Raw genomic sequence first — 26,836 nt, 5'->3', positions numbered from 1 at the left:
TGGTTTGTATCTTTCTTGTTGTTGTTGTAGACCCATGACTTTCTGGATAACAATCTATTTTTCATTTCATTTTTGTTATGGGATGGAGTTGGTGAAAATGCTTTCCCAACATCAATTTACAAGTGATTATCTGGTAAGATATGGACATGTTGAATACGTGACTGGATTCACAAGCCAAAGACGTTTAGTAGCATGTCTTTCTCATCTGTAAGGATTGTGTGCTTAGATATAAGTGGTACTTAAATATTAGGATAATTTTAACGATTTTGCCATAAACATTTTAGTAACTTCAACACGTTTTCATTGAGTTCCCAAATCATCACTGAACCATACATTATTAATGGAGATAGTTGTTTCACATCAAGAAACTTTATATTTAAAAATTAGTCGAACTTTTTCAAATGTAATATCTCTGTCTTGTTCCATATTTCTTCATTATGTATATTTATTGCAACTGAAGCCTTACACAGTCTTTATCAGAAAATAATTTCGAGTTAACTAATTGTGTATATATAGCCTTATGGGAGAAAATATTCCATGAACAGTTAATTCTACGTTTCCATTTAAAAGACAAGAAAGACAATTCTGCGATTCAGAACTGTCCAAAACGTATTGAAAACTAAAACTTTTTCTAGTGTTTTGTCTTGTTACTTTCTCAAAGAGACTGCCAAGAGGCAATGGGAGCTTAAATTCAAGAAAGCAGTGAAAACTGGAAGGAATTCATATGAGTTCTGGGGTTTCTGTTTTATGAAAACTGGCAGAAAGGACTGGATTTGTAATGGATTATTGTGCATTCTTGTGTTTCCGTCTTACATTTGGAGCTGGAGCGGAGTCTTGTGGTTTCTGGTGTGATCGTCATAAGATCACGGCGAAGAAGCATTATAAACTGGAATTAACTTGAAGTCTTCTATTTTCGTGATAAACTGATATCATTTACTGGTGCGTAAACTGATAAAAAGCTATGGAAATTGAACCTGCATCTTGTGGTTTCAAATACTTTCTATATTACACTGACATCCTTAAAAGCAATGACAACTGGTCCACCTGTCTCAAACTTCAGATAGATTCCGACTAAAGACGAGACGAAATAGTTTTCTTCCACAATAAACAAACGCAAGAATTCACAACTGAACTGAACGAATCTAACAGAAAACCATAAGAATCTATATAAAATCCACCTGATTCAAACAGAAAAGCAACGGATTCCAAACGGATCCTGGTCATATCAGGTGAAAATTCTGTGCTGATACTGTACTCGAAACTATGAACGCTTTTTATCAAGTTGTTGCTGACTGATCTTTTATGAAGGGTTTGTTCACGCATTTCAACATTTCTTTGGACTTGCATGTCAACACTTATATTTAAAAGAAAACCTGAGAATTAAGCACGTAAACTATTTTTGTTCTTTCTTGATATTGATGATTGGTGACTTTCTATTGTACCATGCTATTCCAAAGAAGAAAGGAGTCCAGAGAAAAACAGAATCAGCGTAATAGTTTAGGATTTTGAGCACACACTTCACATACCTAAATGAATTGTTCGTATACTTTGGAAAATGAAGATAATCTCTAGATTGTTTATACATAAAGTAAAACATTCAACCATACAATACAAAATACAATTTTAATATTTGATGTGATGAAATATATGGAAAGTCAGAAAATTCAAACGTACATAAAGACTGGAAGAAAAAAATAAAATGTGCAACACTCAGAATTACCTTTCAATCACAAGCATAGAAAACTAAAATAATCTGAAACAACACATTGGGAAAGGAAAATTGATTATAAGAAGCTGAATTACATTTATGCAGAAAAATAAATAAACATAGATTACAGTGTTTTAATCAATGAATTTCAAACCCCTTGATGCATGATGTTAAAATGTCATTTAAATATTACCGATTGACCGAATATTTCTTGCTCACAATTTTGAACATGCGTCTAAGAATTCTACAAACTGAAAAAATATTCAAGCTGAAGAAATATTATTACTTCTAACTACACTTTTCATTTATTTGCATCTGTTTATTTTTGTGTTCATTTTCATTTCACAGTTTCAATAATAATAATAATAATAATAATAATAATAATAATAATAATAAAAATAATAATAATAATAATAATAATGAAAATAATAATAATAATAATAATAATAATAATGAAAATAATAATAATAATAATAATGAAAATAATAATAATAATAATAATAATGAAAATAATAATAATAATAATAATGAAAATAATAATAATAATAATAATAATAATAATGAAAATAATAATAATAATAATGAAAATAATAATAATAATAATAATAATAATAATAATGAAAATAATAATGATAATAATAATAATAATAATAAGAATAATAATGAAAATAATAATAATAGTAATAATAATAATAATAATAATAGCAGATTTCTGTATAGGTGAAGTAGATAAGATGAATCTTACATTGTCAAACTGGGTATTAAAACGGAAAAACAATTTTTAATTCGGGCATGACATACTTGCCAAAATCAGGAATGATGATTATTTACAACAGTTATCTCCCATTTGCATTCAGTAAGAAGGTCTCTTATGATCAGAAATGCTCTCATTCACTAAGTCATAGCTACCGCGCCAGACTATACCGCTTTCCTCCACATCCAAATATAATGGACGCCACAGCTTGCGGCTGAATCTTTGTTCCAGATGTCTACATTGTATTCAGTTGTCTGAGATGACGTAATAGTGTTCAAAGATTGGAATGACCTAGGTTGCGGCTTCCTTTTATGTGTCTTTGATGAGATTATCTTGTACAAAAGAACACAGAAATATATTATATTATATTATATTATATTATATTATATTATATTATATTATATTATATTATATTATATGCTATTATATTATATTATTTTATATCATTATATGTTGATTCATGATTGTAAACTATACTTTGTAATTATATTGTCAGATCATTATTTGGTTGTATTCAGCGCATTTCATATCTCTACTATTAAATACGTATTTTACACAAATGCACTTTTCACTTTTTTGCAAGATATATTGAATGAATTGTAAACAAATTCTAAATGTTGTACAGATTAGATAGAAAGCAAAACAATGAAATATTTTACATGAGAAAATTCTTTCAACCATTCAATTGTGCCTTTCTTTAACGTCGCATTTCTTTGTGATCTTTCAACATAATATATTTGTCAACGAATATGGATGTTTACAAAATTATATTTGAGGGAGATGTGCAGATTAAGAGGACTATCGAGCCACTTTCCACTCAGCCATTGTCATCTTTCAGAATTTTATAGCCAATTATATTTGGCTTGAAGAAATAATAGTTTATTAAATATTCAGGTAGATAGCTACCATCTTCAGCAAAATGTCTACCAACGACTTCAACTCGACCGGATTACCTCCATGTTCACCACAGAAACGACATCGAAACCTCCTCTTAAACAGATGCTTGGTCATTACTTTCATATCTTCTTTCCACACATAAAAGCCATGCAAAATAATTAAATCACAAATGATTGAAAACCACCATCTTCTGCAGGCTACCAAGTCACATATGAAAAAAGCGTGAAAGGGAATGTAAAGCAGTCACAGGTGCCTCGCATTGACAAATTTACGACATAAGGACTCCATATTGTGACTTGAGATATTCTTTCTTAAATGGGAACATTCTATGAATACTTGTCAAATTATGCGGAATGAGCATGCCTCATATAAAACAAAATCGCAGAGATGAGCTCGCAGTGTACCAATCACTTACAGAACACATATATATGACCTATAGATATCGTCCGAATGATAAGCATCAAATAAAGTGCATATAACGTCAGTGTCCACTGGCTGTAGAACACATTCCTGTCGAGTGCATTGTGTAAACTGTCGTACCATTTGGTTTCATGAAACAAAATCTGGCCAAGCCAGGCCAGTACATTATTATTCATTGTGACTATACTATATTCTTTTCCGTGCAATGGTTCTTTAAATATTTGAACTTTTTATGTCAGAGGCTTCTAACAAACATCGTAAAGCCGCGCGCAATAAACTAGAACTTCTTCGCGGTACAAAGTTTTGTTACAGTATATATATTTAAAGAACAAGAATGGAACCAATTCTTTCAAAAGTCTATTTGGTTCGCCGCTCAAATAACTAAGGTCCAAGGAATTCAAAGACCATTTGTTTGAGCAGGAACCGGTTCACATCAAAGTTAGATACTGTTCTAAAAGTACGTAAAACAGCTTTAAACCAAATTTCTGGGCAGGAGCTTGCCAGGAAGGATTTCTCTATAAATGAAGATCAATATTTCTTCCTATCGGAGGAGAAATCATCTCAACTTAGAAAACATATTTGTGGTTGTTCACGCAAACGTGGGACATTCAAAGTTTCCATGACATCAAAGGGTTCAACATGAAGAGTTGGAATCACTAGGTTAGTCAGTTTGCGTGGGCAACAACACTTCAGAAGTTGTTAATGAGGCTGCAACAATTTGTTAGCGGCTGCTCACCAACGACCTTATGGACCCGGGGTCGTTTCGCACACTGATGCACAAATTTATGTAAGGCTTTATTGATGATGTACTCTGATGAAAATTCCATTGAAACACTTTCCGTTTATCACAAATAATATGTTCCTATGCAGCGTATTGTTGTAAATGCAATCAAAAACCTCAGTTAGATGATTACAATTTCATCAAAGAATCCAGAATCTTATGTGCCTATTTTCTACACCAATCACCGTAGAGGAATCTCACATATTTGAAACGGCACTAGCGTAGTTGTGCTTGTCATACTGCTGACGTCATATCATTTCATGACTATTTGTTGATCTTCCCGTGAATAACTCGTTTTTATTTTCCATGGAGGGTGGCTTAACTTGGCAAGAGTTTGTCATAAAATATATCAAAGAAGCGATTCTACCAACGATTTCGTTACACCTTGACTAAGTCACCACACGTTTTATGAGCGAACATGCTCAGCTCCGTCATCTCAATTAAATCTGAACTAGGCACACATCCAATGGTCATTAATGAAAACAATTCTTTTGCTGGCCTATTCCTGAGATTCCCCAGGACAAAATAATCTTATACCCACTACAAGGAGGGACTGGATATTAAATTCCACCAAACATGGTCAGTATTATCTCAACGTTTCAGATCCATTTAACCTCTGACGCCAAACGTAGCTGCTCAGGGTTACATTTACATGCTCTTATACATTTCGCCAGCTGCTATTTTGTATTGATTACTCCTGCATCTCCCGTGTATCTTCGGTGTCAAAATGTCCACTTGACACAACTTCGTTTTGCTATTGAGGACCAGGTTGGCATCGAGGGAAATCCTTGACAATAAAACTGTACACTCGAGATCGACTTGATACCTAATAAAAGTACAATTGTGCGTGTACGTGTGATACCTTTACGTGATTATTAACACGAGAAAACTCGTTTGCATGATATATCATGAGTTGTCCTTAGTGATGTTGTCACGGGATTATTTGCAGGTGCACAAAGTGCTCACTACCTTGTTTACACAAGCTGCATCGATCGATAAACAAATTGTAATGAAAGTTGTTGATAGCACCAAAACTGTTCTTGTCGATAGGTTGAAAACTATGGGATTAAGAGCGGTTCAATATTTTCGACATCGACTTCGAGAATTATTAATTAGAAACAAATCCTACTACACTTTTTTCTATCAACAGCAGCATTGCCTATGCCGGCCTGTAAAACCATCATTTATGCTGCTCAGAAACGCAAAACTGCTTCGATGATTGCAAGTGAGAAATGGATAACAATTGTGCATTAGGAGTAACGTATCAGACGAGACAATAAAAAGGCAACTTGTGAATAAGCATCAGATCCCGCATTGGACATGGATGCATTTTAAAAATGGATCGAAACACAAACAAGTTTATATTTTTCGTACATGGATCAGGTTCGTATTCAAAAGGATTGAATAGAATTTTAACGCATGATGCATTTCAGTATTTTCTTCCGTGGATGGCCTTCTTAGAAATTGATGGAAAACTTGTACAAACCGAAAATGCTGACAAAATCGACAACGCTAATGTTGGACTTGTCCACATGGTCATTATGGGGTGGTTCAGCAGCTAGCTAACGATATTTTATCGATGAAAAAGAACCTGAGGCATATTTGAGCAACGTTGATAGTGCCACCATTTTCGGATTCGCCAGATACACTGACAATTATGCACCATCCGCTGGTCAATCTATGATAATTTAACAAGGATAAATTCGTGCAAGCAGATCGATTCTAATAAACCATTGGAAGGTTATGAAAGTAGAACGAAATACTGGAACGCCCGATATAACTGCGTCACTAACAATTACAATACTGAATTCGCGCAGGCTTGAGTAAAACTTAGGGGCACCTCATTACCGTTTTCGCATGACATTATTCTCCGTCACATACGTGGATTTTGCAGAAATGCTCTGAAAGATATTTTTTGTGTGCCAAACGCACGGTTGCATTATGCCAAAAGGGTGACAGCAATAATAAAATTTGGCATGACGGCGTCTTTCATCATAGTAAGTTGACTTGTCGAAAATAAAATCCCTTCAATGGATGCAGAAACGCGCGTGTTGTCGTTTTGAGTTCTGGAGCCACATCACCGTCATAATTTCACACGCGTACCACAGGCTCAACAGAAAACGAGGGTCAACAATTTTCATGGCAAATAACTACCCAACATGGATAGCTCAGGTATGTGGCTTTGTAAGAAAAAAAACAGTTACTGGTTACTAGTGTCTGAAGTTTCTCTGCGGTCAACTGATCATCATGAGCCCTATGAAGAAATTTAGCTTGACATTGAAAGTAACTATTCTGCACGTAAATATTATGAGCTATTGTTGCTTATGGGCCGGGATCAAAATGTTGACACGACTACAGATTTTCCAGAAGGACATCACAACTTTGTACCCAATGTATTACTTTTGATGGGCCACCTGGAAATCTAATATTTATGGTTGACATTCACTTTTAATCGCATGTAACAATCTTGCAATAGCACGAGCCAGTCCCAGTACGATTACTAAGCTACTCAATAACTATCGGTGATACAATAATTTGCACAGCTGAGTTTGAGACCGTCCTGGAGGAAACAGAAAACCACCGATGATTTCATGTACAGATATACAAATGAAGCGTTAGCGGCCCAAAGCAAGTATCTCATTTGCAGGAAAACTGAAGCAAATACTGGTCAGTAGATTTGGCTTCGCAAAATCGTTTACTCGACCAAAGCGTTTACGTTAGCAGATTAATGCTGCGCAAAAATCGTTGAAGACAGCAAAGAGAATCCAAAGTGTTTGTAAAGGTTTTGCACAATGTGCAAATACGGCATTGTCTGCACCTGCAGTAGCAGCGTTTTGGCGGTTTTATTGTTTCATAGTTTATGCAACTAAAATTTCTAGATATTGTATTTGTAAAAGCTCAATAATTGAATGTCCCAGCAATGTGTAATTTAATTTGAAATATTATCAAGAGTTATATCATTTCACGCCAAATTATTGCGCTACGCAAAATAATTCACACCTGCGTTAGATTAACATTTTGCTGCCCTATCCCGCATTCACTCCGTTCGACTATCGGGTTAAAATTAGTAAAGTCATTTGGTATAGAAGCGTGTTGACCTATTTAAACTTCCAAAATCCGAAGCGGCTATTTTGTGGTTCTACTTGCTTGCAAAAGATCAGGTTCAGTCTAAATCATACTTCTACCTGCGTGCTACATCGGTTACGATTACAGTCAATTTCTGTTTCAATTTAAAACTTGGATTGTGAAATAGCAAATAAGAAACAATTAATAACGACTGGACATATTAGCGATTAAAAATTTTTGAGTCACCTATAGTGATCAAGGCCTCTTCAATTGGTTCAAATAAGATAATGCTTGCTCATACGTTTTGGTGACTTGTTTCCTTTATTTTTTAAATTACTTTCAATTACAAATCTATTATTGGTACATGTCCAGTTTTAATAGAAATGTTTAAAACGTTTGCAAAATATATACAGATGTCGAGTTAAAATAAGGATAATACATGTTTTGATAGATAACCCCATCCCTCTACTCACCGTATGCATACTAATGTAAACACGACAACTCCAAGAAGAAGCAAACCTCCTCCAGCCAATCCTCCCACCAGGGCAGCACCTGCAAATGAAAAGTTACATATTCTTAAGTTTAAATAAAAGCATGCTGCTTATTAACGCGGCAAATCTTTGCTGTGAATGTTAGGTTTTCATTTACAGAAAAACTGAGAATTTCCTGCTTGTTAAATTCGCACGAATTTACTATTTTTAAACAGTCTGTCGGTTCAGTTCTTACGAACTTAGCAGATGGTGACACATCTTTACTTCCTATATTTCCATGGGTGTTTATTTAACATTCGCTAATTTTTACTAAACTAGAAAACTTGCGGGTCACCATTCCGATGGCCTAGTGGTTGGAGCGTACACCTTGGATGCGGGAGGTTGCGGGCTCGAACCCCGGCTGAGTCATACAAAAGACTTATAACAAATGTTACTAACAGCTGCCTCGCTTGGCGCTCAGCATTAAGTGGTTACTGTTAGGATTGGTCGACTTGGTGTCAGGATAATGTGACTGGGTGTGATATAGGCTACATGTCTGCGGCATGATGCCCCATTGCTCGACATCACTATAAACTGTCACACTGCAGACATCATAGCGATATAACGAAATTGTAAAAGCTACTTTAAAAATTCAAAACACACACACAAACTTGCGCGTGCAATCATACTTACTACACAGTTGTCATTTAGGACATGAATTGAGTATTCTGAGTGTTCTGAAACGGCTTAAAGAATGTTCAGTTGCTACAACTATATTTCATGAAAACTTATCCTTATACTGTCTAGAATAAAGTCCCCATTTTCGGTTATATTTCCAACAATTTCGAAGCAGAAATGTCAATACATTTGTTCATTTTTGGGATATAATCTTTGTTAGGGATTCCAACTCCAAGTGGTCTACAAAATGGGAACCTACTCATGTTGAACAAACAGACGTTTGTGGAAGATAAAACAATGTTCAGCACAGTGAGATCTTTTTGCACTGAGAACTATTCGGAAGAGATTTTATTCGCGATTATTAAGCAGCTATGGTCCAGAAATACCTCAGATAAATACAATAGACAGTATGAAAGTCAACGATACTTGAATATTTGTACACATGGACCGGACAGTAATTTGAACCAGATGTAGTCCAGAATCCATTTTGTAATTTTCTCGTTGCTGTTTTCTTGTCCTTATTGTTATCTTGGAGCAAGAGCTATTAATAAAATTTGCAACTATTCTAATATGAATGGTAGGTGTGACATTTAATGGGGAAACAAGATTTTATGTGGCATTTTTCAATAGATCTAAAACAAATGATCATATTCGTTCCTTGTGATAAGCAGATTTAGCTTTGGAATGAAGCTTTGTGTTGAAAAAAAAAATTAAGCCAGGAATTTTACATACCTCTCACGGTATTATCGTCTCTCTGAAATTCGTTTCGGGTATTGCTATCGGTCTGCACTGTGGTGGTCAAGGTTGGCATTTCTTCTGTGTGAGCTGATGTAGTAATTGCCTCTTTTGTTGTATATGTTGATTTCATTGCTGAAATTGTTGTCCTTGTTGTTGCTGTTGTTGATGAATCAATACTGCTAACATCTATCAGGAATAAATATTTATTATTGCATTTACTGCATAAATAATTATCCAACTAACGGAACGGAGTACCTCAAACAAAGATTAGACAAAGATTAGTGTCTTGTGTTTGGTTATGATATATAACTAGCATTTTACCGGTGAATACACATTTATTCGTAATTAGATATAGAAACTTATGCGACTGCGATTGCGTTTGCACTTATGGAAGGAACTATTGATATTAGTTACAATTTCACTAATGCAGACTATAAACTATGAATGAATTTTAATTCTAATTTTATTTTCAAAAATAAAACACCTATGACATTGATTAAACCGTTTCTGTAGTTGATATGAAATAGACTGGTAGCTGTGTCAGGGACTTTGTGCTTTTGTTGATTCAAGAAAAGACGGAGAACGCTAAAGAAGTATTAGATTCAGCGAGTTGTTTACTTGACGCTGACGATCTTTGCAATATGTCATTGACTACTGTTATATCCGGGTCCTTGGAATGTTCCGAAAATCTCAAAGACATACCTAAAGTTCCACTTGGTGTTGAATATGTGATTGCGTTGCACTGGAAAACATTGCAGAAATTGTGGCTGTTTCATTTGTTCTTGTATAAGGATTACTTTTGTGTTCTGATATAATGTGTATACCTATTCTTGTTGATGTTGGCTTAAATACAGCCACAGTGGATTTAGAAATTACCGATGACTGCAATATTGTAATAAAAGTTGATGTATACACATTCATTGATTTTGGGGCAACGGTTGTCATACTTATTGTGCTTGGTGTAGTTGATCCATCTGATGATTCGGTTTCTGTTGTCAGCGTGGGGACAATTGACATCTTCCACAACACTGATGATCTAACTGTTGATACTGAAGTAACGAGTGGATACGTCGGGAATTGTTTACTTGTTATAACACTCAAAAATGGTGACGTTCCTCTAGAAGTACTGTAATCGCGAGACTGCTGTGCTCCCTAGGACTGTAGAATATTTGACAAGAGTAGTAGATTTGCTTCCTGTCGAACTTGGTGATGACTGTTTAATTCTGGTCGCACTTGTTGGGATTGTTGAAATTGTTGATAGTTTGTAATTGTAGAGGAACTGGTTGAATACTTGCTGTTTAATTCTGGTGAATTTTGTGTACCTGTGGTTGTTGTTGGATTGGTTGAATGATTAATAAAGTTGGGTACTTCACTCGAAGTCTTTATGGGCATCAATGATAACGATGTTGAAGGAGTTGAAATCGGAGTTAATAAATAAACTGTTGACGATTCTTCTGTTACGGTCGATGCACTCGATATGCTTGATGTGTATGCTTCTTTTAAAGATTTATCTTTGGTAGTTAATGTGAATGCCGTTAACACATATGACTCACTTGCTACGCTAGAGGACATTGATGGTTGTGTGGATGCTTTTGTACTCTCCGAGACTGAAGAAATAGTAGAAGACTCCGAAGGGTTGGTTGTTATGTGTCCTGTAACAGTGGATGGTTCAGAAATTGTTATAGGCACACTCGTATATAAATTTGAAACAGAAGATGTATGAGTGGAAGAAGTTATCTCGGCAGTTGTAGAATCTCCACATGCTTCACTTGATGTTGTCGTAACTGCCGTTGTGACAATATCTAAGGTAGTTTCTGCCGTTTGAACACTGGGAGTCACGGGAACATTCATTGATAAACTTGCTGTTGAAACTGAAATATGATATGACTTATTCTCATCAAGAAACGGACAAAACATAAGCAAAAGGTCATATAGGATCATCATGGTCATCGAATGAAGTGAAAGTCGATTTCCACAGCGTATTTATGCTCTCATTGCTTCTTCTGTTATTTCTTAGCCCCACAATAGTAGTGAAGTGGGACACTCTAGGGACATTGGGACTTTAGTGTTAAAAAGGGGGTATATCCACTCTGGGAACAATGGGAATTTAACATGGAGTGAATGAGGAATTTAACATAGGTTGGGTTCGTGAAGGGACAATAGGAATGGAACAGGTGGGGTGATGTCACCGTACTGGACATTGGAAACAATGTTGCAAGTGGCTGACCTCACTCGGGCGAAACGGGGACAGCGGGGAAAAAATGAAAACACCTATAACACTTGGCGGGGCGTGACAAATAACTTTATATAATGCCTTGCAGTGCAGGACATATAACTTCTTTTTCGACGTTGACAAAGAAACAAATACACTAACAAACAAACAAATACATCAATATGGCAAGAGAGTACATCTTTTTAAGGCAATAGAGTGGCCCTGAAAAGAGCTTTTGGGTTTCTTCTTCTTTGTCTAATTTCTTCTTTTCCTCCACCAACTTCTTATTTTCTCCCTATATTTTGCTTTGTCTTCTCCTTCTTTTCATTTTCCTTATTTTCCTTCTCCTTTTTCCTCTTCTCGTTTTCCTCTTCTTTGTATATTTTTTCATGCCATCTTTTCATTTGTTCTTTATCCTCCTCATCCTCCTTCTCCTCCTTTTCCTTTTTAGTTAGTTCCTTTCATATTTTTCCCTTTCTTCAAATTATTGATCTCCATGCTTAGTCTGTGCCTCCTATGAGCTCCATACTGCATCCTATCCAACGTTTCCTCCACCATTCCTATGCTATCCACTACTTCTTGCAATCTAAGCAGCTTGTTGACGTGATTGCTTGCCATGGCTGATTATTCAATGTTGAATGGCGCGAATGACAGGTAACTGCAATTAAGATCGTTGCAGTCTTCGGGATGTCCTTTGATTTCAAATTCGATGGGCCTTATGTTGTCAAAGAGAAGATGGGATGAAATTCTACCATTTGGAATTTATGCATCATCATCATGGTAGGTGGCATGGCAAACAGTTTCAGTTCCAACTTGGAACATGCACAAGACTCCCTCTGCATCATTTTGTTTCTCTCTCTCTGTGATTTCATAATCAAATACGTCTAAGTCTCAGACGGTTTTTCTTTTCTTGGTCTTTCTAGCTCTGGGGGGGTGTGAAGTCCTCTGGAGTGGTGTATTTGTGGTCTCTTTCTGCCTTGCCCTTGCTGTGGCATCAGGAAAGCAGGAATGTCTGACTCGACAGCGTCCGGGCTATTTATAGGAGTTTCTCATTGAGCCAAAACGTCATTGCTCGTTTGAAGTAAGACAGTTTTGCCTGCTCTCAAGAAAGCGTCTTTGGGGTTTTGATGACAGTTTGAATAAAGTCTTTGCCATGCGTCAAAGCGGCATCTTTCAAAGCGCGCAATTCTCGTGTCACCATCGGTTTCAAAATGGGAGCCATCGAACGAAGGACGAATTTCAGCATATCTCCGAAACCATGCCCTCGCTGAGTTAATAGTGTTGAGTCTAATTTTGGAATTCCCGGATTAGCAAATCACGGTGATACTTCTCCTCGTGTTAGTACTAACGTGTTTACAAAACGTTTTATCAGCTATGTTGGGAATAATATGGATTTTCAAGAGTTGAAGGAAGAGGATGTTGGATGGACTCTGACCAAAATCGCTTATACTGCAACCATCGACGAGGGTTGGAATATGATACCTTACAGTTGTATATTTACTGCTTTCAATGAAGTCAAGTGGCTGTCTGGTCTTACTGATGCTGAATCGTTTCGGTTCAGGGAGTTTGGATACAATATCAGTGATATTACACCCATGTCTGCCAAGGCTAAAAGTATTTCACATTCTATAGAACCTGGATCTGATTTTTCTCCAGAATGTGTGTTAATGGTCATGTTGGATACAGAGCAAGAAAGAGAGGACAGACGAATTTGCCTATATAGATAATACACTGAACTTTGAACATAATCAGAACTTCCGTGTCCCACCTGTAAATCTCAGGGTAACGCCAGACTACCTCGTGTGAAATTTAGACTTACCGAAACTCATATAGATTGTATGAAGAAAAACACAAACTACAAGAAACTTCCCGCCGGAGCGATTCTCAAAACTATTGGCTGGTATACCGTGTTTCAGGATTATCCTATCAAAGGTTTGTGATGGGCCAAACTATCAGCTATACTGAGAAGGGAGCAACTGTATGGTATCCGTTAGGACCAGTGGACAGGGTGAATCCAATCTATGCAGACAGAAATGAACGCTTCAAGTGTGATCCTAGGGAGTTTTTATAATACGCTCGTTGGTGCTGATAAGGGATTGGGTGGAGTCAGTTATATGCCATTGATGGGTGATTTGGAAACTAAAGGGGCTACCACTACCAATGATTTGAGCCATTACAGACCTCTGCCTATCTACATCAAAGGGTATTCCTACGTTGGAAAAGATGGGCCTATCGATATTACAGTCCAGTTTGAGATTCAATATCATTACGAGGTAGACTTTAAAACAGGCTGTGTGGGTACCTGTCAGTTCAACAAGTTGGAGAAACCGCCAGAGGAATGGGCTACTATAACGTACTTGCATCGTATTCCATTCTTAGGACGCTCCTTTGCTACGCCCTGCCAGATTAATCTTGGACAAAATATGTACGAGTCTGCTTTGAAAGCACATCATCATCCAGGGCCCAACCCGCCGCCTGTTCAAGGGGATTGACAATCTTACCAGGATGATTTCTAATTTGACCCCCTGCCCCGCCGTTGAGGTTCAGCAGATACTGAGGATGATTATATGGTAGTGAGTGATAATGATCGAACTCCACGCAAAATACACATTTAAGATCCGTACATCAATAGTACAACATCTCCACCTAAACGTCGTCAACGATGGCCATTTTAACCAAATCCATGCCTATGGGAGAATTCTCAGTCCCGCAACGTGGGAACATTCGAGTGAATCGTGATGTTCAAGGACAAATGGACTGTAAGAATGTTTTAATTGTTGTTAATTGGAGCTGGGCTCATGAAGTTAGCTATGTGTTCCGTTTACAAAATGCCATTTATTAGTTGGATTTATATGATAGAAATGGTGTTGGTCGACTAGCACCACCTACCATCCCGTGCGGATTAAGAAAGGAAGCTCGTCTCATAAACGAGTATCAAGACCAGTACCGCCAAGGTATGTAGTTACACCCACTCGCTGCCCCCCTCCATATCACCTGTCAATTTTTTTAAATATAGGAACTCTATGCGGGTGCTGGATAGTAGAGAGCCCGGACCTCGTACCGGAAGTACGTACTGTGCATGCAGAAGGCGGGAAATCTCATTTCCTGGCGTTAAAATACATAAGCAGAAATTACGCAGGAACGCTGACAGGAACCATTTCACTACTAGAATTCAAGGAGAATAGACGGAATCCAGTGGAGGAATTTCTACGGGACAGTTATTTATCCCAAAGGATGTAAGAAAACGGCCCTGGAGTCGTAGAGGGGGAAACACGCAGAAACCACGGGAGGAAATTATGCAAACCCAGTTCACTCGCAGTCCCACTACAACCCAAAGAGAAGACAAACACCAACAGCTGACTAAGCCAGCTATAACAACTTCAGGGCCCTGCCTAAGGTTTTGACTGTCCAGGCTAGACCAGACCACGTTCTGGTAGACAAACAACAACAACAACAAAATGAGACGTTTGCCAGTATTGTTGCATGAACTCCTAAAAGCAGGACTCCACCAGAAAGTATGAGATCTACTCCTACAATAATTCAGCAGGATTATACCAAGACACTCAAAGATGTACAGTTGCAACTAAGTGCCATAAAGGTACCGAGTACTACCGTAATAGAGGAAAAAATTTAGGAATCTGATGACGAGCAAGAAGAGGCAATAGAACGGGTACAAGAACAAGTAGAGGGAGAGGAGGAAAGCGACCCAGATATCACGAGGCTTTATTACTTGGAATGAACGAGACCGTTGTTGACTCCCCAAAAAGCAGGAAATTTATTAAATGCAGTCTTTTATTTGGCGGTGAGGTCTCTCAAGACTATGAAACCCTGACCTTAATAATTGCATTTTGGTAGACGCATCATCTGCACCTTCTACAATAAAGCTTTCGAGCAACACCGGATGTTGACCCTGATTGAAGCTGATGAGTTCTCAACAAAATTACATGGGTTCGATGCATTCCCTACTCAGCGGTACAAAAAAAGCTCAGACGGCAGCAGAGATATGTGAAGAAGAAACCAGCTGGAATATATTCTAACCAGCTGCCTTAAACAGCCCATTTTAGGGCTACCAATCAAATTGCATCCTACTAAGAGATTCCATCATTTTGGCTTGGAATCCCAATTTGATCAAACCACTACGCTGATTTGATCCTTTGTTTGTCGTTTAAAATTTAAAATCTTATACCAAATATTAACAAAACTTTTCAAGTAGCTTAGACAATAATTGGAAAAGAGCATTACAGTTTTGAATTATGTACACTAAGTACTCGTTATATTTAGTTACTTAGGAAAGAGGAAAATTGTCTACACTATATTTCGTGACTCTAATTACAATTGTGGCTAACACAACTGGTTATAGTGAATCCCAATAATTATATAACTGGGAAAATTTTAATTTTGTAAGGCCTTGGCGTTTCAGGCACGTTCCGGCTGGTGTATCCCTTCTTTTCACTTCGGACATTACAAAAGTTGAGTATGTGGGCCGCTTCCTACTCAGCATGACGTCATCAATATCATAATCAATCACAATGAACGTCTCAAACTCCAGCGATAGACTACTGAAATACAAACATGTATGTGTTGGGTCAATTCCCACTCATTATAGCCTTCAATACAGGTTGAACATGACTTAATTGTCCCTCGATCTGTCTGCTAAATTAAATATCACTCCTTGAGTGAATAAATGCATGGGGCATATGACTCTCATTCCTTCCCCCACAAATAATTAAACAACCTGCTATGCAGGCATTAAACAGTTGCACATGCCCTTGCGGGCGAACGCGACTCTAATAGATAGATAGATAGATAGATAGATAAGCGCCATACAACATTGAATAATCAGCCATGGCAAGTAATCACATCAACAAGCTACTTAAATTGCAAGAATTCGTGGATAGGATATGAATGGTGGAGGAAATGTTGATTAGTATGCAGTATGGAGCTTATAGCCGGCACAGACTAAGCATGGAGATCAATAATTTGAAGAAAGAGAAAAAAATATTAAAGGAACTAACTAAAAAGTTAAAGGCGGAGAAGGAGGACGAGGAGGATAAAGAACAAACGAAAAGATGGCATGGAAAAATATACAAAGAAGAGGAAAACAAGAAGAGGAAGAAGGAGAAGGAGAATGAGGAAAAGGAAAAGAAGGAGAAGAAAAAGAAGAATGTGTGAGAATAAATAAGAAGTTGACGGAGGAAAAGAAGAAATTAGATAAAGAAGAAACCCAAAGGCCCTTTCCAGGGCCACTCCATTGCCTCGAAAAGAATTACTGTCTTGCCATATTGATGTATTTGTTTGTTTTTCTGTGTATTTGTTTCTTTGTCAATGTCTATAGAGAAGTAATATGTTTTGCACCGACAGGCGTTATATAAAGTTATATGTCACGCACTGCCAAGCGTTATAGCGTTTTTTCTGCTGTCCCTGCTTCGCCCGATTGAGGTCAGCCACTTGCAACATTATTGCCAATGTTCAGTACCATGACGTCACCCCACCTGTTCCATTCTTATTGTCCCATTAGAAACCCAACCTATGTTAAATTCCCCCTTCACTCCATGTTAAATTTGTCATGTTTAATTCCCATTGTCCTCAGAGTGGATATACCCTTTTTTGACACTAAAGTCCCATTGTCACTAGGGTGTCCCACTTCTCTACTCACAATTGCTAAAAATGGATTTCGTCTGTTTAATACTCGTATAATAAATGACCACGTCTGTTACTATGTGATATAATAGCATTACTACATTACCCGAAGGCCAATATTTCATGTCTTGGCATATAAAAATATTGTGTCATCAACATTGCACGTTACCTCAAAGTGGTGCATGTATATAAAATATAACCCAACTATAATGATGAACCCCGAGTGGGGGCCGAGTGGTCTAAAGCGCTCACCGTTACGGATCACTACCATCTCACCTCTGTCTGCGTTGGTTCGAATCTTGGGTTCGGCCAATGTGGGTATGTGAGAAGAGAAAGCTTGCCAGTAGCTTCTCGTGGTTCGGTGGTTCTTTCCGGAGTTTTCCCGGGTTCTTCCTCCGCCATTAATACTGGCCTCCATGTATAACCTATCTTGTGCTGAAAATGGCGTTAAGCCCCACAACAACAACATCAACAATTATAATGACAGGTAACAGACACTTTTGTAAGGAATCAAAACGCAAAGTACAGAAGAGCCCGTGTTGCAAGTTCATATTCTGGGGAGTAAAGTTTAATATTGACATGAATAAGTGTTTGAATTATTAAGTACTAAATGCTGAATTGCAAGGCGCACTGTCATCCTTTTGAAACCAAGTTCTGGGTATATATTTTGAGCTGGTGCTGCTATGGTCTGTATCTTAAATGTCATACATTTCGTTTCATGAAGATATATGTCCGCTTTAACCTTGTAAACTATATATCACACTTAAACTTTGATACTTTACAAAATTAAATCTCACCAGTGCAATTAATTGATCCTGTGCTAAGAGTCAATGTTCCCTCGGGACATTTGATACAGCTCTCCATGCCTTCATAGATTTGAAAAAACCCAGCGGGACACGGGTAACACAATCCACTTTGACCATATTGTCCAGCTGAACAAGGAACTGTAGGATAAAATGTGGAAATAAATGAAAACCATCCGAAAATGTTATATGGTACACTTAGAATGTGGAACAAATAAAGTGAATCCTATAAACAGTAACAACTGAAACCATAAAACAATGTTACACTTTGGCATACCACTGTCAGTACATTAATTATTGTGAATGAACTTAAGCAAAGCACTGCCAGTAAGTTAGTTATTGTGATTGAACTTAAGCATACCACTGTCAGTGAGTTAACTCTTTTGATTGTACTTTAGCATACCTCTGTCAGTCAGCTAACTGTTTTGATTGAACTTAAGCATACCTCTGTCAGTAAATTAACTATTTAACTATTATGATCGAACTTTGGCATACCACTGCCATTAAGTAAATTATTGTCATTGAACTTAGGCATACAGTGAGTTACATATTTTTATTGTACATCAGCATGCCTCTGTCAGTGAGTTAAATATTTTGATTGTTCTTTAGCATACCTCTGACAGTAATTAAACTATTGTGATTGAACTCAGGCATACCACTGTCAGTGAGTTAACCATTGTGATTGAACTTAAGCAGCAGCAGGGGGGGGCGAATCCGACATTTTGTCCAATCGTCATTTGGCTTAATTAATACTTTTTGCACTCAGCGGATCCGGTGTAGTCAGCGCCGGTAAAAAAAAAAACGACGTCTGTCCATCCTACACGACGGTGACGTCATTTGGTTCTGCGCGCCGATCCCAGCGTCGTCAGCGTCCGGTAAACACAGCGACGACCGCGTCGATGTCATTGCCCCCCCTGCTGCTAAGGGGCTATTTACAATGAAAATTATTTACAACTAACCGAATATTTGGTCAAGTCCAATACGATATCGTGTCCGAGGATCATGTAAATTTATCGTTACAAATCCATGTGGGGTCGACTGAGCATGACTAAAAAAGTTTCGAAAACCATTAAAGTCCATGTCACCGCCGCACCATGTCTGCCAAATATTTCGTAGCGTGTGTGTATCAACGCCGTTGAATACAGCAAGAATATTACAGTTGTCTCTGATTACTTTTGGAATCTGAGTGTATCGTTGAGTGACATATATCACGTCGGTGTTTTTATGCCTGCCTCTGGAAAATATCCTAGCTGGGTTTTTTTGATTGTCTAACATAACATCATCGTACACAACTAGATTGTTAACGTCGCCATCAATATCATCAATACCCGGTGCATCACTGATATCTGTAATAAACTCAATAACATTTTTTTCAGCGATCGCTGATGCATTCTCGTTAAAATCTTTCAACACCTCGTAGCATCGTTGATCATCCACGCTAGGGGCGATTAAATACAACTTATCCCACTTCATCCATCTCATTATTAAATTGAGTAACAATTGCGTCTTGCCGGATCCAGATGGTCCGATGATAATCATCCGGATCGAGTTTGGTAACGCTGCAACATGCTTAACTGGTTCTCTTGTTTTAGTCGCCGAAAAATCAATTATATCCATATCTCTATACATAAATTATGGATCTATATTGTGTGAAGTGTAGAGTGCGTACTGGCACAAATGATATGACAACCGTTACAACGAGAAATAACAGATCGGCGCTTACTGGTAAGTGTGTACAATGCGGTACAAAGAAATTTAGATTTATTTCTGCTAGACCCGGGGATGCTTTAAAAAAAAGCGAGGAGGTGATATTGCAGCCAAGTTATCAAAACTCCCCGGAACACCGTGGGCAAAGTATCCAGGAGAAAAGCACCTCCCAGGATATAGCTACTGTGGCCCCGGAACACGATTAGATATCAGACTAGATGATCAAAATCAGCCCAAACCCGGTGAGTATCCAATAAACGCTATCGATAAGGCGTGTCATGCTCATGATGTTGCCTACTACAAAAGTAGCGATCTGCAACAGCGTCATATCGCGGATGTAAAATTAATTCACGCGTTAAATGCTATTCCTGATAAATCATTCAAAGAAAAATTGGCTTCATGGTTGGTAAAATCGGCTATGAAAGGTAAATTAATGATTGGAAGCGGAGCTTCTCGCGCTGGTAATTGAAAACGCTAGCGTTTATAATAACAACATGGAATCCATCTATTATTCTCCGAGAGGATACTGGAAGGGGAAGGCCGCAATTGGTAAACTCGCAAGCGCTGCAAAGGTAACAAAGGCCACTGCGGCTAATTGGTTATCCAAACAGGCTATATGGCAAATTTATCTACCACCGCCTAAACAAATCAACTTTTCGCGCTTTGATGTCAGCGTACCTAATGAAGTTCATCAGGCTGATATACTATTTCTGCCGCATGACAACGGTTACAAATACGCGCTAACTGTAGTTGATGTTGCGAGTCGATACAAACAAGCGGAGCCGTTAAAAACAAAGTCAGCAACTGAAGTAGCCGATGCGTTTGAGCGGATTTACCGAAGGGGTCCTCTGCGCTGGCCAAATCTATTACAAGTTGATCCTGGCAATGAATTTCGCGGCGCTGTTTTATCAACGCTGAAACATCATAGCGTCGCGATACGACGAGGTCATACTGCGCTACATCGTGATCAGGGAATTGTTGAACGATTCAATCGGACTCTTGCTGAACGGTTATTTGGGTATCAATACGCGAAAGAATTCATCCAGGAAAAACGATCTCGTGAATGGGTTAAAAGATTACCAGGCGTAATTGCAGCGTTAAATAACGAGATTACCCGAGCAATCAACATGAAGCCCAGCGACGCGATTAAAAAAAAGTATATACCCGGAAGATCAAAAATAGATAGCGTTTCCAAGCCGATTCTCGGCGATGTCACTGTTAGATATCTGTATGAACCAGGAGAGCTTGAAGGCGGTAAAAAAAGAGCTACTGATCCTATTTGGAGTGTTACCACACATAACATATCAACGATAACACGATCAACTGGTAGACCACCGATCTATAGACTGGATTCAACTGCCCCACAGCGGGGGTTTACACGCGAGCAACTACAAGTGATACCTGATGATACTCAATTGCCCCCGCGTGGTCTTAACTAGCGCCGTTGCGTCTATTGCACTCAAGACAGGTCAACCTCACATTGTTTTTGACATGACCGAGACTGTTATCGATCCTGTCCACGGTAAATTGGCGAGCGTCTTTATCCGAATAACGCCAGCGCATTACACAATTGCAACTCGCGCAGTGATTATTCTGTTGTTGTCGTAACGCAATTATTAATTCGGCATCAATATCAAAACGCCGCTGTTTTTTTTTATCCTGTTGGCGGTAACCCGAGAGTTTTCTATCAATGACGCTAGCATCAATAATGTCATAGTTGTCACTGGCTTCGTCAATAACAATTCGTCGAAGCTGATTCATTCTCCGTACTCTGGACACTGCAAGATAGACTAGATTTGACCATTCGATGCGATTATCAACCATCCAAACAATTGTGTCCGTGATGGTTAATCCCTGCGAGGAATGTATTGTCGTTGCGTATCCTAGCGTCCACGGGGATTTATCAGCACGTAGCGCGTCCTCGACGACGCTGATATCAACGAGCACAATATCATTCAGTACAAGAATTTGTTTTTTTGTCCCTGACGCTGTCGGGCCCGGGATTTCAACTTCAATGTTCTGCCGCCGTGTGTCCGCGGGTCTATAACATAACGGCACTGGACGCGTTGGAAACTTTTCCTTATGCAACGCAAACAACTTCCGCTGAAGTGTGTCTCTGACTATCTTTCTACTCGCTACAATCAAATCGTTTGGTCTCCATGTTTCCCAGAATTCATTTAACGGCGTTTCCGGAATCACCTCGCGGATTATTTCACATTGAACTCTATCCGGCTGTAATCTGATTAATTTTTTAACCTCGCGCAGTTGTTCATCAAGTGCTCGGTAATCAGTATCGGTTTCTTCATAATAGTCCACAAAACCCTTTAACCAATCATGTGGACCCTCGCCGACAAATGGTGGTGGTTGGCCATGGTCGCCACACATGATTACCGCTGTATTCGCGCGCAGCAACCACTCAAGAAACATTTGTAAAACATCTAACGAAACAGTACATATCTCATCCCAGATGATAACCTCAGGAATAAATTTTTCCCCCATTCGATCAGGAGTCCACTCACCGCCGCTGTATCGAAAAAAGCTGTGATAAGTAACGGCGTCAACATTTCGTTGTTTTATCTCTCGCGCTAGTCTATGGGTCGGTGTAAGCACGATTATATTTGCCCGCGTTCGAAATAATTCAATTGCCCGAGTCGTCTTTCCTGACCCGCCACAACCGCTTAAATAAACTGTTTTATATCTACAAATTGGATCAGAACACGGTGGTGCATTAGACCATTCTAATAGATTATCACCGCGTAAGTAATTATTTTCAACGGTGACATCTGCTGACGGGGAATAATCGCGTCGTATTTCATTTTTAATTCTCCATATACCCCAACTCTCGTCCGGACTAGTAAACTCGGCTATGTTTCCCTTATACTTTACGTCTATGTAAAATGAATCAATCGCAACTCTAACCGCGGTGTCGGGGAATCTATTTATCATCGAGAATAAATTGATAGCGGCGTAACCCAGCATAGACGCCCTCAAATGTGGATATGCCGGGCTGTCTCCATCGAAGTAGGTAACAACTGTACCCAACCTTGTTCCATTGGACAAGAAAGCTGTTTTGCAGTTCACGTATCTATTTTTTGCCACTGCGTCCTTGATTACGAAATCATATTCTGCGTCATCTATAATCAGCCGTGAGCAATATCGTTTGTAGTCGCAGTTTTTTCCACCTTGTGTGAACTTACCAATTATCCTTCTACCGAGATCTTTTGCCTCGCGGTTTCGTTGGTTGAATATCTTTTTGGACCATTCGATGATATATTCCTCGTCGGCATCAATGTGTTTTCTGGACTCGTCAATTATGCTATCTAGACACTCTGGTTCTGGTAACCAGACTTCAGTCTGCGCCCGGTATGATATAATCGCGTCGCTGACAATCAACGATACAAGCATGCTACAATCAATCATAAACCGTAGCAGCGCTATTGGAAGCCATCTCTTTTCAGCCATGTGTCTACCGATCCAAATATAACAACAGCGATGAAGTCCTGCCGCGAATTCAAATGATACTATGCGAGCGAATCCGGTTAAATCAAAATCAGGCAGTGGTCCATTAATAGCAACAGGAGTCATTTCATGTCTGGGGTGTCCAAATCGTTTGAAATACTCAGCGGCGGATCCATACCCGAGAAAACTCGCTGGATAACAGGCAACCATATCAACCGAGATCATAGCGTCTCGGTTGTATTCAGTGTTCCATAGTCCACCGTGATAGTATTCCAAACAACTGGATTGTACATCCGGTAGAAATTCCTTGCGCGTTGGTCTCCACGCATTTTTCCTTGCTGCAACATGAGCCGCAACCGATGGAATCGTAAAACAATTTGTTAGCAGTTGTTCATCATGCTCTTCAAATTCCATGGCGGTTTTTTTCATCTTGTTGTGAAACGCTTCAGTGCGATATAATTCACCGTTTGGTCTTACAAACTGATCAAAGGTATCCATGTCGTTTTCAGCGCTGCGAAGTAACCACACTGATACAGGGTCGTTTTTACACAAGCAAGCAATAGCATCAAATAGTTTCCTCTCCGCGAGAAAACTATCCTCTCCCAGGAATTCCCCTGGGATATACTTTACTGTTCTATCCCGTGGAAATATTGTGACCGCGGGCGTCCACGCGTGTTCGTTATGATCAATAACTTTGATTGGGGCTCCATTTGATTTATACTTTGATTCATATAATACTTCACCGGTTATTGTTGTAACGGTTATTGGAAATCTCAGCGACGTTTCTAATTTCGCTATGTCGCTGATGGTTGCTCCTCGCTCGCGCACTGTCTTCTCCCATTGGTTTATTTTGCTACGTCGTAAATCGGTCAGTTTATTTCCTCGACACGCATTTGTAAAATGCTCTATTACTCGTTCTGCTACACAATTTATCCCCGTTGACTGTTTCATCGGCGCTAGTTTTCCGATATCAGGTTTCTTATTTAACGGGTATATTCCATAGACAACTGCTGTTTCAGGATACGCTCGTTCATAGTATGGTCTGTCAATTCCGGTTAACAACCCCGGCTTGGAGTCGCGGCTAACAATGACTGTTTTCTTGTCGCTGAGAACCGGTTCAAATTTATCACGTATGATCCAATTACCTGATTCCACCCGGACAATAAATTTTACTCTGAAGAAATACTTGCTGGAGCCAAGTTGTGATATTATCGTTGCCGCGCGGTTGTCGTTCATGGTAGCATCAACAACACCATCAATTCGAAATGTTGACCAACTATGAGATGCACCATCACGCTTGAATTCATTGATACAGTCGCGTATTTTATTCAACAGGGTTCTATCGTTTATTAACGCTTTTGGTGCGTCCTTGAGGACTCTATCGAGATTAAACCTAATATTTTTCCAGGGCTTAATTGCTGCTAATCTCTCGAACTCATCCATATAATTAAAACAAGTATTTAAATGAAAGAATGTAGTATAATGAATCACTGCAAATGGTTGATGATTGTGTCGATAACCCCGTGCAATAAATCATGTAGAGGTGAATTCTGCGGGTATCATTTACAAAGCGTTTGTAATGGTTCTCTTGGCCCCCTCCCGTGCTTGGTTTGTCACGTTGGTGTAAGAGGAAAATCGCAGTTGTGTATCAATTGTGGCGGAAAGCGATACAGGGAGTTAAAACGTTATTACGACAAGCGAATTAAAAACGCCGTCATTGACCCCACCGCCGACTTCGTCATCAAAACTCCTCAGGACTACATTGCAAGGTTTATAATTAAACCAAATAATGAATTAGACAAGTAGTATTATTATACAAATGGACCAAGAATTTCAGCCGCATCCTGTGCTCGTTAATTACGAGGCATCTCGCGACGGTGTTGTTAGAAATTGTAGACTAAAAAAACCAGTTGGAAAAATAATCACGGGTATTTGATGTTTGGTGCCGGAAAGAAGAAGTATTATGTTCATAGGGTGGTATTTGAAGTATTCAACGGATTAATCGAAAATGGGCTTGTGATTGATCATATTAATAATAATAAGACTGATAATTCTCTTATAAACTTGCAAGCTATCTCGCAAAGTCAGAATGTCAAAAAAGGCCAAACTGGTAGATACTCAAAGAAAGCAAAACCCGTAAAGTCATTTGATACAACAACTCACGAGGAAAAAATATTTCAGTCGATGAATGAGGCAGGAAAATATTTCGACATTTGTATCGCCTCAATACGATTTGTTGCAGAAGGAATACAGAATTCAGCGATCTCAAAAAAAAACGGACGCAAAATTCGATTTTCATATGTAACAGAATCCTCCGATTATATCAGCGAGTGACAAGGTCACCGGCGCCTATGGCGCTGACGAAGTCACCATGACAATAAATTGTCTGTTCCGGAAGAAAACGAATTATCCTACGGTTCAATCGAATGTTAACACACTGCGCAGAGTTCATTTTTTTTTTTTATTAGAAATAAAGATGTTTTATAAGAATATGAATATCGAAGACATCAATAATATATTAGCCGAGATTTCAAAATTAAAAAATCAAGGAATTGAATTATCTGATAGTCTCGACAGCGAAAAAATATTATCCGATTATGAGATTATTAACGAACAATCGAAACGGGGGCGTTTTACCCTGGCCCGCGAGTACTTTTTTATAAAACGATTACAACATGCGATTAATGAGAACCTGTACCACAATGACGCAAATGCATTCATTGGACTATTTACTGCCGTTGAAATAATACGAAAAAAACTCGGACAGGCTTTTGAACGACGTCGAGAAATCTCTAATAAAATTAAAAACATTAGAAGGATTATAGACGAAAACTCCCTGGAGCCCCTGGGACATATCCCCGCCACACTCGGCAGGAAATTAGAAATTACGGAGCAATTGCAATAATGGTAGGCGAATCATTTACTACTCGGCTAGCCAGAGAGCGGCTAGTAGCGCTTAAAAAGTTCATACCGTTACGAGACAGGGTCCGAAAACAACTTCAAACGCGGCAACAACTACAAACTGATTTTGCTGTTGGAAGCGAACAGCTCTTTGCTCCGGTAACTAAAGCGACCAAAGATGTTACGGCGGCAACTGTGCCCGTCCTCGGTGCGCTTGAAAAGATAGCGGCTCAGACCGAGCAAACAAAAAAGTCTCTGGAAACACTCCCTGCGAAAATAGCGGTTGCTACAACACGGAGGCCGCCACCACTCGCTATAACGGACCCACAAGAACCTTATGTTACAATAGCCGATGAAGAAGAACTAGGCGCCACCGCAAGAGAACCAGAAGAAGAAATACCGGAGGAAATACCGGAAATCCCCGCGTATTTGCACACAAATGTGCAATCGTATCATGAGATTAATCCCCGATATCGAGATGATTTGTCTATTATAAGAAACACGTTATTACCCAGCGAGTTTATATTTCAAGACAGGAATACCATGCAATGGTTTTTTCCGTATAAGAAAACTCCTGAATCGTCCGCCAAGGTCACAGTTCG

At 38.8% G+C, this 26,836-nt stretch overlaps 1 protein-coding gene across 3 annotated transcripts in view; it reads right to left on the bottom strand.

Annotated features, from left to right (window-relative positions):
- Positions 1–1,609: 1,609 nt before the first annotated feature.
- The window catches only part of LOC149793777 (uncharacterized), an 84,233-nt gene continuing 59,006 nt past the window's right edge, over positions 1,610–26,836 (bottom strand). For 2 of the 3 annotated variants that reach the window (XM_089967765.1, XM_089967767.1), the window contains 5 exons: positions 18,162–18,308; positions 11,066–11,383; positions 9,507–9,698; positions 8,100–8,178; positions 1,610–2,794 (listed from right to left, as the gene is read on the bottom strand). In XM_089967765.1, the coding sequence (XP_089823891.1) occupies positions 2,791–2,794; positions 8,100–8,178; positions 9,507–9,698; positions 11,066–11,383; positions 18,162–18,308 (740 nt within the window). In that variant the 3' untranslated portion in view covers positions 1,610–2,790. The remainder of the gene's footprint in view (positions 2,795–8,099; positions 8,179–9,506; positions 9,699–11,065; positions 11,384–18,161; positions 18,309–26,836) is intronic. The other variant, XM_089967766.1, reaches the window with a different exon arrangement.

Source organism: Sinohyriopsis cumingii, chromosome 8 (genome assembly GCF_028554795.1).
Source record: "Sinohyriopsis cumingii isolate HCF-2022 chromosome 8, ASM2855479v2, whole genome shotgun sequence".
Classification (NCBI taxonomy): Eukaryota; Metazoa; Mollusca; class Bivalvia; order Unionida; family Unionidae; genus Sinohyriopsis; species Sinohyriopsis cumingii.
The sequence above is the reverse complement of the archived record's forward strand: the minus strand, read 5'-3'. Positions and strand labels throughout refer to the sequence as shown.